The following is a 12,418-nucleotide window of genomic DNA, read 5'->3' as shown; positions in this document are numbered from 1 at the left end:
GCCAATCACCATACTGTTTTCAACAAAATGTAATGCGAAATTTTTATTCTTGACTATAAATTTTCTTAAAACTGTTTCCTTTTCATTAGAGCAATTCAAGTTGAAGAATCTGCCATTCGATGTACTATTCCGAAGTTAGTTTTCATTTTTCGTTTAATAGGTTTATAATTCATCATACACACATCCAGCGATCTCTTTTCCTTGCGGAAAAACGAAAAAACCAATATTCCTCGATAAACCCGTTTACGCGTATCTGTTGTAGAGCGCTATTTTTTCCATCAGGGGAATTAATTTCTTGCAGAAGAACGATCATACGAAACGAAACTAATGAACTAATGTAATGTAATAAACGAAATGTGTTCTCAGTGGAAATTTATGTTACGTGATTTCTTTTCGTCGAAATACATTCCAAAGTAGCTTCATTTAGTTGGTTTAAAAAAAAAAGGGTGAAGGTATGGTTCCTCCAGTTGTAAGTAGACGAATACTTTGCATTCGTCGCACGAGTCCTCTAGCGCCGTTTGGGAACTGGCATGCGAAACCCTTTACGACGCGATTTTGCCTCGATTATCATGTTTGCCTGTCGTTTCAGATAGCTACGCGATGGAACGTCCCCCTCGTCATCTGAAAGCACCACTGTGGTGCCCTGGCCCGGTGAGGCGGAAGAGATCTGTGCGGTGGTGCGGCCTGCTATTAAGTTCATATACACCGGTGGATATGCGGGAGGCTTTTCTCGATCTTCGGCCGGTGAAGAAGTAGACATAACACTGCTGCTAGTACCACCAGCTGGACTGGGGCCGGCTGTAGCGGGCGCGAGCTGTTGTTGCTGCGCAATCGAGCTCGCCGCTGATGTCGATGGAACACCAGAGACACCCCTATCCTCATCGTCCTCAGAAAGTCCACTGTCGAGGTCGACCGCCAACTGTCCGCTAGCGATCAGTCCTAGCTTAATGCGCTCCTCCAACAAACTACCCAGCTCCTCAACGGCCATCCGGCCCGAAGCAATGTCCTTGATCTCAGGAGGTTTCAACGTCACACGGCGGCTTCCGTAGGCTACGTCCAAGCTTTCCTCGATCTCGCGCAGCTTCAACAGCAGCTCGATCAGCGCATCCTTGATAGTGTTGAACACATTGCGCGTGTAGTCGATCGCCTTTTCACATTCCTCCCGTCGCTGCTTCTGTTCCTCGATAGAATTCTTGATTTTTTCCAGCTCCTCCTGATTGCTGTAGGCCAAAGGCAAGAAAGAAAAATCGTCAAGGGAAGATTGAAGATTAGTTTACATCAGTTGATCAAGCGTATAAGCATATGATGATAGTTTTTGCCTCTTACACATCGCTATCCTTGACATCCGCAAACTTAAAGGCATCGAGCTGGGCCTTCATAAGTTCCCGTTGTGCCTCCAGCTGCTTTTTCTCGTTTTCCGTCACCGTGCGCAGATACGTTAGTCGGGCCGAGGCTTCACGTTGGGCCAGGAATCGGTCCACTACCTCGCCCGCAGCACTCACACCCGTCGCCTGCATAAGTTTTTTGAACTTCTGCTCCATCTCCGAGGCGCAGTCCTTGTCGTGAGCTCCGCTACCATCGTCACCGATCCCGTTGGCACCGCCTCGCCCCTGCTCACCTGAACCGGACAGTACGCTTTCCTGATGGATGAGAGTTTTCCCCGAGGAGAAGATCTTCCGTTCCAACCGCTCGAGCTCCAGCTTGCGCTCCTCCACCTGGCGCCGAAAGTCTTGCGCTTGCTTCTCACGAGCCTTATTAGAGTAGTGCGTCGTCTGCTCCTGGCGCTGCAAGATCGTTTTGGTACTGTCCCGCATATGCACAGCCTCCTTGTGCACTTCTTCCAGCTTGTTGATCTCGGCCTGTTGCTCCGTAATAGCATGCTCCAAGTCGAGTAGCGAGCTCTCGAACTTCTCCGCGTCGTGCATCAGCGACGACTTGATGCCACGGTACTTCTTCCGGATATGTTCCGCTTCCATCCACTGCACCGTCGTTCGATGGATCTCGTTCTCTAGCCGCGTGATTAGTTTTCGGTTTGCATCCTCCTCGACCGTCTCGGGCGGATTCGAGCCATCGCTCTTTGCGTCACGGTAGCCGATCAACGTGTGATAGTGCTCGACCAGCCGCTTGAGACTGTTATCCCGCTTTCGAATCCGATCCTCTACTACATCGGTCTGCTTGTGCAGGTCGATGATCTTCAGATCGACGATCTGCAGCGCGCCCGAGATCGACTTCGCGCCCGGTGGTAAGTGCAGGCGCCGCTTTATCTCCTGCACATTCTTCTGTGCCTTCGCACTGTTGGGGTTGTGTAGGTAGGACAACTTGTTCGTCAACTCCCGCACTTCCTTGCGGAGTTCGGCCATCCGGTCGTTCTGGGCCTTCCGCTTGTCATTCCACTCCTCAGTGTACGCTTTCTTCTGCCCCTCTGCCAGCATTACCTTCTTCTTCAGCTCGCCAATCTTTTTATTGGTTAGCGCCAAATTTTCCGCATTGAGAATCGGTTTCGGTGTCGACATCTTGTCATGAGAATGCTGCCATACACAATGCTGTTACGTGCCGCTGCTGGTGCTATAGTTCCAACTGTCTAGCTATTGATCCAACAAGCAGTGGTCCTCGGTGGTTGCCAGCGGCAACGTGATCTGATCCGAGACATAACAGTTGCTTTGGGTGCGTTGTTGATGAGTAATTTCATCATGTTTGAATGCTGCTCGGAAATATAGAAGGTAAATGTGTTGCTTAACCAGCGATCAAGCTTTTTTAAGGGATAAAAGGCGAATCAACAACCCACCTCTATAAATCCTACGTGCTGTATGGGGCTAATTAAGCGCAACACCTGTCCCCTTCATTCACACGTAAATATCCCCAGCACAAACATGCACATATGCGGAGGAGGGCGATTGCGCGCGCGCGCGCGCGCTCTCGCGCTCTTGTACACACCATCATGGTCTTTTCGGTGAAAAGGGTGTATTTTTGATGGTGCGCCGCAGCAAGCAGCAGTCGTAAGAGCGTAACTAAATATCACTTAAGGCACCTTTGCTCCGGAGCGGATCGGATCGGGCCGGGTAGAATCAAACTTTGGCGGGTTGAGCGAATCCTGGCATACTAAGCAACGGCCTTTACCCCTCCTCCTTCAACAAATTGAACATCAATTCGCGCCTGCTGTGTCTGTTGTGCTGTATTGTGCTTCTGTGTGTGTTCTTTCGGAGTGCGAAGACGGTGCGTCAAGTGAAGCAGGAATTAGTTAGCGATACAAATCCACGGACCTGCTGTCCTCTGAGGAGTAGGTATCGTCGGGTTTCTTAGCGATAGTTCTTTTGTGTTTGTCTAATCGATTATAGCATACGGAAGTAGAAGTGAACCGTAACTTAGTCGGTCACGGTCCCAGAAAACAAATGATTGCCTAATGGGATTGGCCATATGGCCATTAATCAAACATATTTATACATTTAGAACCATCTCATACCCTTCTGCAGTTAACGAAGTCAACCTTTTCTTGCCACTCAACCGCTCAGAACTCAGGTGCCGTGACACAGAACAACAGAGTTAGTAGCATCACACAATCCAACGGTCCAATGGCCAAGATAAGTTATGTTGTGGGCGGTGGGTAGCTGGTGGTGGATAAGTGGCTGCACGTGCTATATTCTGAGGGCGACTGACCCCAGAGGCGGTATGGCGCTAGTTTGGCTGGCGATTGACCTTGAACGCCGGCCTTCTCTCACGAGGCTGCTGATTTCACTCCACATCAAAACTAGCATATAGCCTGTATTGTTACTTTCTCTGTCCTTGAAGTTGCGCGCATAAATATCGCTTTACGATGACAGTATTAGGTAGTGCAGCGCGCCAAAACGCAATAAAAGTAACAACAGCATCCAAGCACGCACACGGACGATATGTGGGTAGTATGATTGGCGTGAAAACAACGTCTGTCGTACTCGTCACGGGCTAACCTACTTAACGACAAAACTTGAGTTTCAGCAAAAATAAATGACAAATTGACAGATAAATCGGGCAACGCACGCCCTCCCCTCCCCTTCCACCCGCTTACAGACCACACTGCTTCATTGACATTTGCAATACGAAAGAGTACGAGGGTATTTTTAAATTAAGTGTATGTGCTTGTTGCTCATATGCATGAACCTTTTTCCTTGTTTGGTCAGTATGAATTTGTTTTTGTTTTTTATTTTGTCCAAACCTCTACCAGCAAATCACGTTTCACTCGGTCGGGAGAGCGGTTATTGCGGAGCGGACACCAATTCGTTCGGCTAACTAACAGCGCTGCGCTGTAAGATATGATGAGGGGTTGGCCCCAAAAGGTCAAAGTGAAAAACGCAATTCATTTAATGTCCTTTGTTTTCCCATTCTAACAGGTACCCTGCTCGTCCTCCACTGCTGCCTACTGACTCCGCCTGCAGTGAAAGAACAGCACGAGAAACACCAAAGACCAGTAAGCGCAGCGAGCAGATCGTTATCTGTACATAGCTCACGGCTAAAAACATAGTTTCAGGTGGCCGGTGTTAGTTGGTTGACCAAAAAGGTACTCTACCACCCTATTCGTCTTGACGTATCTTTGTTGAAGCCGTGATTGTTTTTCGGTTAAAAGTCTACATAATAATGATCGTGTATTGCATCCATATTACTATTTGCAGCATATCCAGCACTAAGCAATGAAAATTTTAAAGGAAAAACTATCAACGTGGTGTTCTGTCACCAACAATTGGACAGGAAGACAGATGGCCAAGTATGGTTTCAGCACAACACTAAGTACGTTGGTGTTTGGCGTTGCATGCTGTGGTACACTCTGGTAAGCAAGTGAATGGTGTCGGGCATCCCTCGGTCGGTTTTGAAAAGTCTCTTATAGGCCACATCATTCTGGCTGCAGGTATGAGCAGGGACTGTTGGTGACGCTGGGGGCCTTCCTATCAATCGGTGCGTTGTGGTACCGCCACTGTGCCTCGGTGCAGCTGCTGAAATCACCACGGCTCGACGAACAGCTAGTCAGACTGCGTGGGTGGTTGGGTGGACTGCGAAACAACCGGCCGTATGGCTATGCGGTGGTGCTGGCTGCCGCCGCTCTGCCACCGGTCATTCTGTTTTGCGTTCTCTCCTGGTGGATGCTGCTGGCGACTCTGGTGGCTGTGTATTGCCTACTCAAATGGACTTACGGCTTAAAGATTGTGTTTAATCATGGCATCGGTAAGCGAATTCCCCTTCCTGTAATCGCGGAATAATTTGCTGATGTGCGATGCTGATGGGAATTAAACCAGATTCTTCCACCCCCGGCCAGTAGGTATCGCACAGGAACAACAGTTTGAGCTAGATGTGCAAGAATTCATGCCGGAAATAAACGAGCTCAGTCAAACGCTACTTCAGGCAGTTGGCGAGTGTGGCGACATTCCATTGCACATAGAACGGTGTAGTGAGCGGGCAGCATCAACATACTCCAATAGCTATACTGCGACACACAAGGTCGACCAGATAGATGAAGAGGAGGAGGATGAGCGGTACATTAGCATGCTATTACCGGACGCCGAGAACAGTCGAGAGCTGGACACGGCGGAGCAAACTGACTCCAGTAGCGACGAATTGCTACTGGATGAGACGGAAGGCGAAGGAAAACAACAGTCCCGGGTTCCGGGTAACACGCCGCTTATGGAATTCAAGATAAGCCATTTCAACGCGAACAGCTCGTCCTCGGACTCGGACGAGAGCCGGGGGATTGCCTTAGAAGGCAACCCTAGTGTGTCGGTTGGCCGATTTCGTAACACCAAGAACCTTGACCAATACTCTGATAAATCCAACAGCAACGCTTTTCTCGTAGGTGCCATGGTTCAATGCTTGATGGATGTTGCTGCAGTACGGCATCAGGTACCGACAGCGGCGGTAGCATCCGCGATTTCTGCCCCCAGCAATAACGGCAACCATGGTTCATCCTCAGTTTCCTTCAGTTTGCCATTCAGCAGCTCTAACATCTACGATATGCTTGGCGGGACGGCCCCATCGTTAGGATTACAGTCGGTTGCCACGCAACCGACAGATGACCTAACGACGGATGACGATAAGGATAGTGATTTCGAAATATTAAATTCGGAGGAACTAAGTAACTTGTGAATGCATTTGATTAATGAACTTCTTCACTCTTTCTTTCTTGCTGTTAATGGTTTTCAAAACACCCTCGAACTTCACTTTTTCACTGTATTTAGTTCTTACAGAGAATTTCATTCAATCCCTCAACCATGAAGAAGATACAGTCAGACTCGTCATCCAGATTGAAGCCAACATCCGATATGAAGCTTTACGTAGTCGGCCCCAATCCTTCGTTATGTTTAGTATTAAACTAAACATTTAATATACTATTAAAGTATATTTAAAAATGTTCGCCGTCAGGCTAGACACAGTATCTTAAAACTAAGGAAGATACAATAAAATAGTGGGGGCTTAGAGTGGCACAGAGATAGCACAGAGAGGTGGAAAATAAAATAAGAATGCAAAACAAACTACAACCCAGAATGGAAAAATCCCGCAACTCAAATTAGACCGATGAAGAGAAGTTGAGAGCGGTGGAGAAGGCGAAACGGAAAGCAGAGAAAGAGAGAGCTCCAAAGACCACAGTGCGAGTAACTCACAATGGGCAGGGTAGGCCATAGTGGAGGCATTTGGACCCCCCCCCCCCCCCCACCCGGCGCTACAGGACCATACGCGTAAAACTCCGTTGGATATGGTCTATCTTAGAGATAAGAGTGACACTAAACGGGTTCCACACGATACATGCGTATTCCAAGGTTGGTCTCACGAGCGCACAATAGAGACACCTACGGCAGTCGGGATTGTTGAAGTCTCGGGAAACCGCCATAATCAGCCCCAAGGTCTTGAAGGCCTTTACCACAGCTGATTGTATATGTTCCCGGAACGTTAAGCAACAATCAAGCGTCACCCCAAGGTCCCTGACGGAGGAGACGCGAGACAAAGAAACGGAGGTAATTAAAAGAATTCACACGAGAGCGAGGGAAAGAGATTACAGAACACTTATCAAGACATAGAAGGAGGAAGTTGGCTGAACACCAAAAGGAAATAGAATCTAGGGTTTCTTGCAGTGCAATACAATCGTCGATGCTGTAGATGGGGGAATAGATTTTTAGGTCATCAGTATAAAGCAGATGGCCCTCATGGGGAAGGATGTTGCACATATCATTCACGAACGGAATAAATAAGAGAGGGAAAAGAATACTACCTTTGGGGGACGCCTGAAGTACAGAAGACATCCTCCGAAAGGGAACCCTCACTCTGCATGAGCGACCAGAGAGGTAGGACTCAAGCCATGCAACTATGTTGGGTGACACCCTAAGCTTGCCGAGTTTTACAATCAAAAGAGCATGCGCAGCACGGTCGATAGCAGCTTTGAAGTCTGTGTAGATGGCATCCGTCTGAATGTCGCAGTCTAGCTTTGCCCTGTAGGTCACATCATTTGCCCTCTTGTTGCATATCACCCTTATTTAAGTAGACTTTTATACATTTCTGATATACTTTTTAAGTTTTCTTGTGATAATTGTCCAATAGAAATCAATGGAACGAAAATCCAGTCATTTTGGTGGATTGATAGCTTTCCCTATGAAATCGATCTATTTGAATACAAAACATAAACGCCTTAGCTTTGGTAAGAACAGCTACCTAAATCATGCCAAACTTACACTGGATCATTGGTGGACAAATGAAGAATAAAACCCTTTGCTGTAGACACTCTTTTCTTGCACAAATTTCGAATGAATGTTCCCCCAATGGTGAAAACATTGGATTTGTCGCCACAATGTCAAATCGCATGCCCAATCATCATTTTATGGGAAAATTCATCTCCGTAAATAAATCAAACCCTTTCTAAAACACTCCCTCTGTTATTAGCAAAGTAATTTTTTTGCACGGTATTTTTCGAAACGCATTTTTACGTGTGTTCCATCGTCCATCCAAATGCATGTCCACCAAACAAACAAGTGTTGCAAACACTTGTTCATACAGCTTCCCTGCACGGGCTTGAGCAATAAAGCTGGGCATTAGGGTCCTATTTGGCTATTTTCTAGCTTTTATGACCTCAAAATTTCTTTTAAAAATATTTTCCGAACTGTTGTGTCGACTGTCGTGAGTTTTCTTGGTGGAATCACGCTGAGAGATCCCAGTATTGTTGATTCAATTTTGTCTGCAGAATCGGGCATTCGTTACACTTTTTCGGCTGTTTTATTTTGCTAGAATCAAGGTAAAAGTCCCCCTCCTAAAGTTTACATATGGTATTTTGAGTTGAGTTTGAAAATTTCAATACTTTCGCGGTTTTTTCTGCAGCCAAATCCATTTTTCCAAATCCAAAAATTTTTACAGTGGGTGTACAGACTTTATTTTGCGTTGCATACATTTTGCAATGGGGTGCGCTGCAATGATAAAAAAAGCGGCCAAATATTAACTGTCCCATGCTATAATAGTGAGGGGTGGATCACAGTTTCAAAAACCTTGCTGCAGTTACTGACCAGCGATATCCCCCGGTAATTTGCCACGAATGACTTGTTCCCTTTTTTATGAATTGGAATTAGGTGTACTCTACGTCAGGAGGCCGGGAAAGTTTTGGACTCCAGAGACATTTTGAAAAGTGTCGATAGCGGAGTTGCCAGGAGAGCTGCGCATTTTTTAAGTACCGCGGCCGGGATGCCATCGGGCCCAGGCGAGTAAGACGGACGTATATTTTGTAGAGCATTGCCGACAGATACAACGCTAACCACCCCATTGCAGAAAGGTATGTCACTCGCAAATGCATCCTCCGGCAGAACAATTTCGGGCACATACATTTTGCAATGGAGCTCCCGCTCGTTCACTCGGAAAACCCCAGACGGCGTTGTAGGAGAGACCAGATTCGAGTACAGATGGGTCTTGTATCGGAGCGTCGAACAGACCGGCGAAATGTTTTGAGAAAAGAGCGCAGATGTCAAATTCACTGTCAGCCTGCTCCATGTCAAGAAACATAGAGCTCGACATGCTATGCCCCCCTTTGGGCGTTAATGGAGCTCCAAAAGGACTTCGGGTTTGATCTGAATCCCTCTTGATGTTATCTACTTACCTCTGGTAACACGCTCTGTTGTACAGGCGGTAAGCCGCTGACGCAAGCTTAAACAGCATCTTGTTAAAGGCTGACCGAATGTGTTGTAACGTCGACAGCACGGTTGCAGTCGCGACTGAAGCTTCGCAACGTACTGTCCGACCATGTAGGACGAGAAGGGGGATAGTAACGAGGAGAATAGGCGTTAAAAGAAGAAAAAGTGATTGCGTTGAACTGAGCCACAGCCTCATCGACTGTCGAATATAAAAACAAAAAAGACCAGTCGATGTGGGAAAGGATTTCGCACAATCTGAAGTAGTTAGTTTTGCGATAGTTGAAAGCGGGAGACGAAGAAGGAGCAGAGAAGTTAGAAGTGCTAGCAGAAAGAGGAAGCTTAAGAACTAATGAAAGAGGAGGGTGATAAGGATCCCGGTTTACAAGCTGGAACGCAGCCGGTTGGACCAATAAAAGCGGTGCACACATCGAGTTCACTAGAACCAAATCCAGCATCCTTCCCATGTAATTCTGGATATCGTTCATCTGGAGGAGTTGCGATTGCTGTAGCAAGCCCATGAACGCCGCGTAAGAATTAGAGTTGGCAGGCGAAATTCGTTGTAGGTTGTCCTGCCGGACAGAGGATGGAGAGCCAGTCCAGCCATGTTATGTTGAATTGCAGTGTGAATAAAATTGTGATATATTTTCATTAGGATGAAATGTAAACCCTTCATCAAGAATCAAGAGAAATTAATAAATACTTAACTTCCATAAAGTGCGCGCCGAGAACAATGGATTAAACCTGACGAACAGAAAGCATCGGATTTTGCCTAATTTGCTTTGATCACTGTGGCATGCTGGTATAGGTGAGGAGCGAACCAGCAAGCCAGTCAATAAAGAAAAAAGATGGTTCAGACAAAGCGGCTAATGTAGTAGACTTGGAGTGGATGGAACTGCTTGTCGAAGAATGATTTGTAAAGGATTTTCCTTTATAAATCGCATTACTCATGGATGCGCTGGAGCCGTATAATTTCACTAGCTTCTGTCAATAGCTTCCGTCAAATGGACTATTCTATATCGTGCAAAAGGCAAGCATAGAAACACGAAAAAAGCTGCAATACAATAACAAGCTACAATAGCTGGTTTATTAACACCGTTTCATCTCCTCTCCTTTTACGACAGATTTCGTTCGACAGCATGAGCTGGACGATCTCACAAAGCATATCGCTCATGGACTACGCGAAGCCGATCTATCCTTGCTCGACAGCATATGCACAATAGTGTCAACGGACGCCATAATCGCCACATTCGATGCCTGCGGTGTGCAGTATGGTATCTTGCTGTAGAATGAATCACTTGAAACCGCAACGAAGCCGCTTTTCAACGCTTTTCGAAACTATTCATCTAGTTAACGCTAGTTAACTAGAAAAAGTCGCACAAGTATTGACGCACGTTAAAGCCAATCATCCGACCAATTTGCAGGATACTGTCGAGTCCAACTGTGCACTGCAGCCGGGCTGTACCGTCAAGCAAGCTCGCATCAGCCGAGCTGACATATGCTAGCAGCTTCAGGTGAACGAGGGTTGCGATCTGTGTCAGCAGGTTGGAAGTTACGGCAACCTTCTCCCCGTCCAGGATGGCATAAAAAATAGCTAACAGTCGATCAATCCCAAATGCTTTCGGTCCCAGTTGAACGGCCATTTTCTCCGACACCTTCGCCCGTGCATTCACTGTTTGCATTCGCTTCCGCTGTTTGCCGTGGCTTTTGAGAAACAGCCGTTTGTCCTCTTTGGCCGGGTTGTGGCTGGCAAGGTATGCCGCAATGAGTAAGTATTTGGCGTAATACGGCAGCTCCAGCTGCTGCACTAAATGCATTTGCGAGTGACAGTAGTCGACATCCAGATTGCTGCTACCTAGCCGCATGTACAGGGTAGTAAAAGTCGTCTTCAGTACCATGCTGATGTTGCGCCACAATTTCAATGCGTCATTGGCTTCGATTGTTCCCTCAATGACCGGTTCGTAGTAGTAGCGAAAACATTGGCTCACTACTAGGCGTAACTCACCCACGTCCCGGCACACCTTCCAGAAGGTGCTGAGAAATAGGTGCACAAAGTTGGAGTACAACTCTTGCGTAACCGTACGATCGATAAGTTCGAGTCTGTGCTCGAGGCCAGCGAGATGGGCGAGCTTCTGGGCATCCAGTTTAATCTAAAACGATGTAATACAAAACGAGATGTCGTATAATGCTTCTTTTTTGATAAGCTAGTAAAGAACCTATACCTTGTGAAAGTCGTTCGAGAGAATTTTGAGCATGCTGTCACGCGAATACGCCGGTACAAACAGCTTAGGAATGGAGGGCATGCCTGTTTTAATGTAGTACTTCTCAAACGGTAATGACGACATCAGCACAACGGAAATATTTTGGCCAGTGGCTTCAGGTAACTGCAGTAGCATCGGCAGAAGGTTTTGGTCCGCGTCACGTAAGCGTTCCGCACTCTCGATCACGATCACGTATGCGAGTGACCGATCGAGACGACGAAGTTCAGTTAGAAACTCCTTCGTGTACTCGAGCCTGTGCGCGTAGGTGTAGCCATTGTGCGTAGAAAGCCGAATATCCTGCAGACCAAATGCGATGTTTTCGAACAACAACTTGTTGGAGTACGCTTCAATCACATTGAGTTTCAAATAGCGCACCCCACCTAATTCTGCGAACAGAGACTCCAGAATGGACGATTTGCCCGTAACACCGTGGCCATACAAATACAGGGCGGGCGGAAAGGGATCCCCACTGCCATAGTATTTGTATAGCTTGTGGATGATCTTCTCATGACAAGGATACCTCGCCGATATATCCTTGATAATTTGGCTCCTTTCCGAATATACCACTTCATCACAACTTTTAGCCATCCAAAGAACGGAATCGGAATCTCAGAACTCGACAGAACGTATGTAATGTTGCAAAAATTAATCGCTCTTAAAGTGTTTGTTCACTGATTTCTCCTTAAATCTAGGTTTCCTGTCGGCTTGCAACAAAAGCCCAACGTTGCTGCGGTCGTTGCGCGCGTTTTCTGTGTTGACACACTTTGACAATTGGCTCATAAGCCGTGGCCACACGGGGCGAAAACTCTAGCGCAAACGAAAAAATTAATGTCAAAACGGTTTCGCTTAACCCTTACTCGCTGTCAAACTTTTATACGTCCGCGGACTTTTTCGCTGAACCCTTGACGCTATCGAACGCTTTATTTACGAAAATGTAGGTTCTTTTCGTATTGTTTTTGCATTTTTAATATAAATATAACAGCAACAGCAACAAAATCGTTAAAAACTGCAAAATTTATTCGGAAATCAACTTCAGCG

The 12,418-nt window shown here is 46.7% G+C and overlaps 3 protein-coding genes across 8 annotated transcripts; 1 reads left to right on the top strand and 2 right to left on the bottom strand.

Moving 5' to 3' along the window:
- Positions 1-72: 72 nt before the first annotated feature.
- Positions 73-2,912, bottom strand: LOC125948798 (outer dynein arm-docking complex subunit 3). Its single transcript, XM_049675224.1, has 3 exons — positions 2,786-2,912; positions 1,327-2,701; positions 73-1,220 (listed from the first exon to the last, which is right to left on the bottom strand). The coding sequence occupies exons 2-3, from the start codon at positions 2,511-2,513 to the stop codon at positions 509-511; spliced, it is 1,899 nt and encodes a 632-aa protein (XP_049531181.1). The 5' UTR covers positions 2,514-2,701; positions 2,786-2,912; the 3' UTR covers positions 73-508.
- A 1,313-nt stretch (positions 2,913-4,225) lies between these two features.
- On the top strand, positions 4,226-8,028 carry LOC125948916 (uncharacterized). Of its 5 annotated transcripts, XM_049675472.1 has the most exons (6): positions 4,226-4,279; positions 4,365-4,441; positions 4,496-4,531; positions 4,644-4,798; positions 4,877-5,190; positions 5,282-8,028. In XM_049675472.1, the coding sequence occupies exons 4-6, from the start codon at positions 4,662-4,664 to the stop codon at positions 6,103-6,105; spliced, it is 1,275 nt and encodes a 424-aa protein (XP_049531429.1). In that variant the 5' UTR covers positions 4,226-4,279; positions 4,365-4,441; positions 4,496-4,531; positions 4,644-4,661; the 3' UTR covers positions 6,106-8,028. The 5 variants fall into 5 exon arrangements, with proteins under 5 accessions (XP_049531429.1, XP_049531447.1, XP_049531455.1 ...); XM_049675490.1 differs by lacking the exon at positions 4,226-4,279 and having other exon boundaries at positions 4,390-4,531; positions 5,282-5,738; positions 5,816-6,023; XM_049675498.1 differs by lacking the exon at positions 4,226-4,279 and having other exon boundaries at positions 4,390-4,531; positions 5,282-5,742; positions 5,816-5,950.
- Positions 8,029-10,205: 2,177 nt separating this feature from the next.
- Positions 10,206-12,113, bottom strand: LOC125948873 (origin recognition complex subunit 5). 2 transcript variants are annotated; one of them, XM_049675394.1, is made up of 3 exons: positions 11,342-12,113; positions 11,125-11,269; positions 10,206-10,974 (listed from the first exon to the last, which is right to left on the bottom strand). In XM_049675394.1, the coding sequence occupies exons 1-3, from the start codon at positions 11,966-11,968 to the stop codon at positions 10,484-10,486; spliced, it is 1,263 nt and encodes a 420-aa protein (XP_049531351.1). In that variant the 5' UTR covers positions 11,969-12,113; the 3' UTR covers positions 10,206-10,483. The 2 variants fall into 2 exon arrangements, with proteins under 2 accessions (XP_049531351.1, XP_049531340.1); XM_049675383.1 differs by having other exon boundaries at positions 10,206-11,269.
- Between the last annotated feature and the right edge of the window lie 305 nt (positions 12,114-12,418).

The sequence above is a fragment of the Anopheles darlingi genome, chromosome X (genome assembly GCF_943734745.1).
Source record: "Anopheles darlingi chromosome X, idAnoDarlMG_H_01, whole genome shotgun sequence".
Classification (NCBI taxonomy): Eukaryota; Metazoa; Arthropoda; class Insecta; order Diptera; family Culicidae; genus Anopheles; species Anopheles darlingi.
This window is presented reverse-complemented; position numbering and strand designations above follow the sequence as displayed.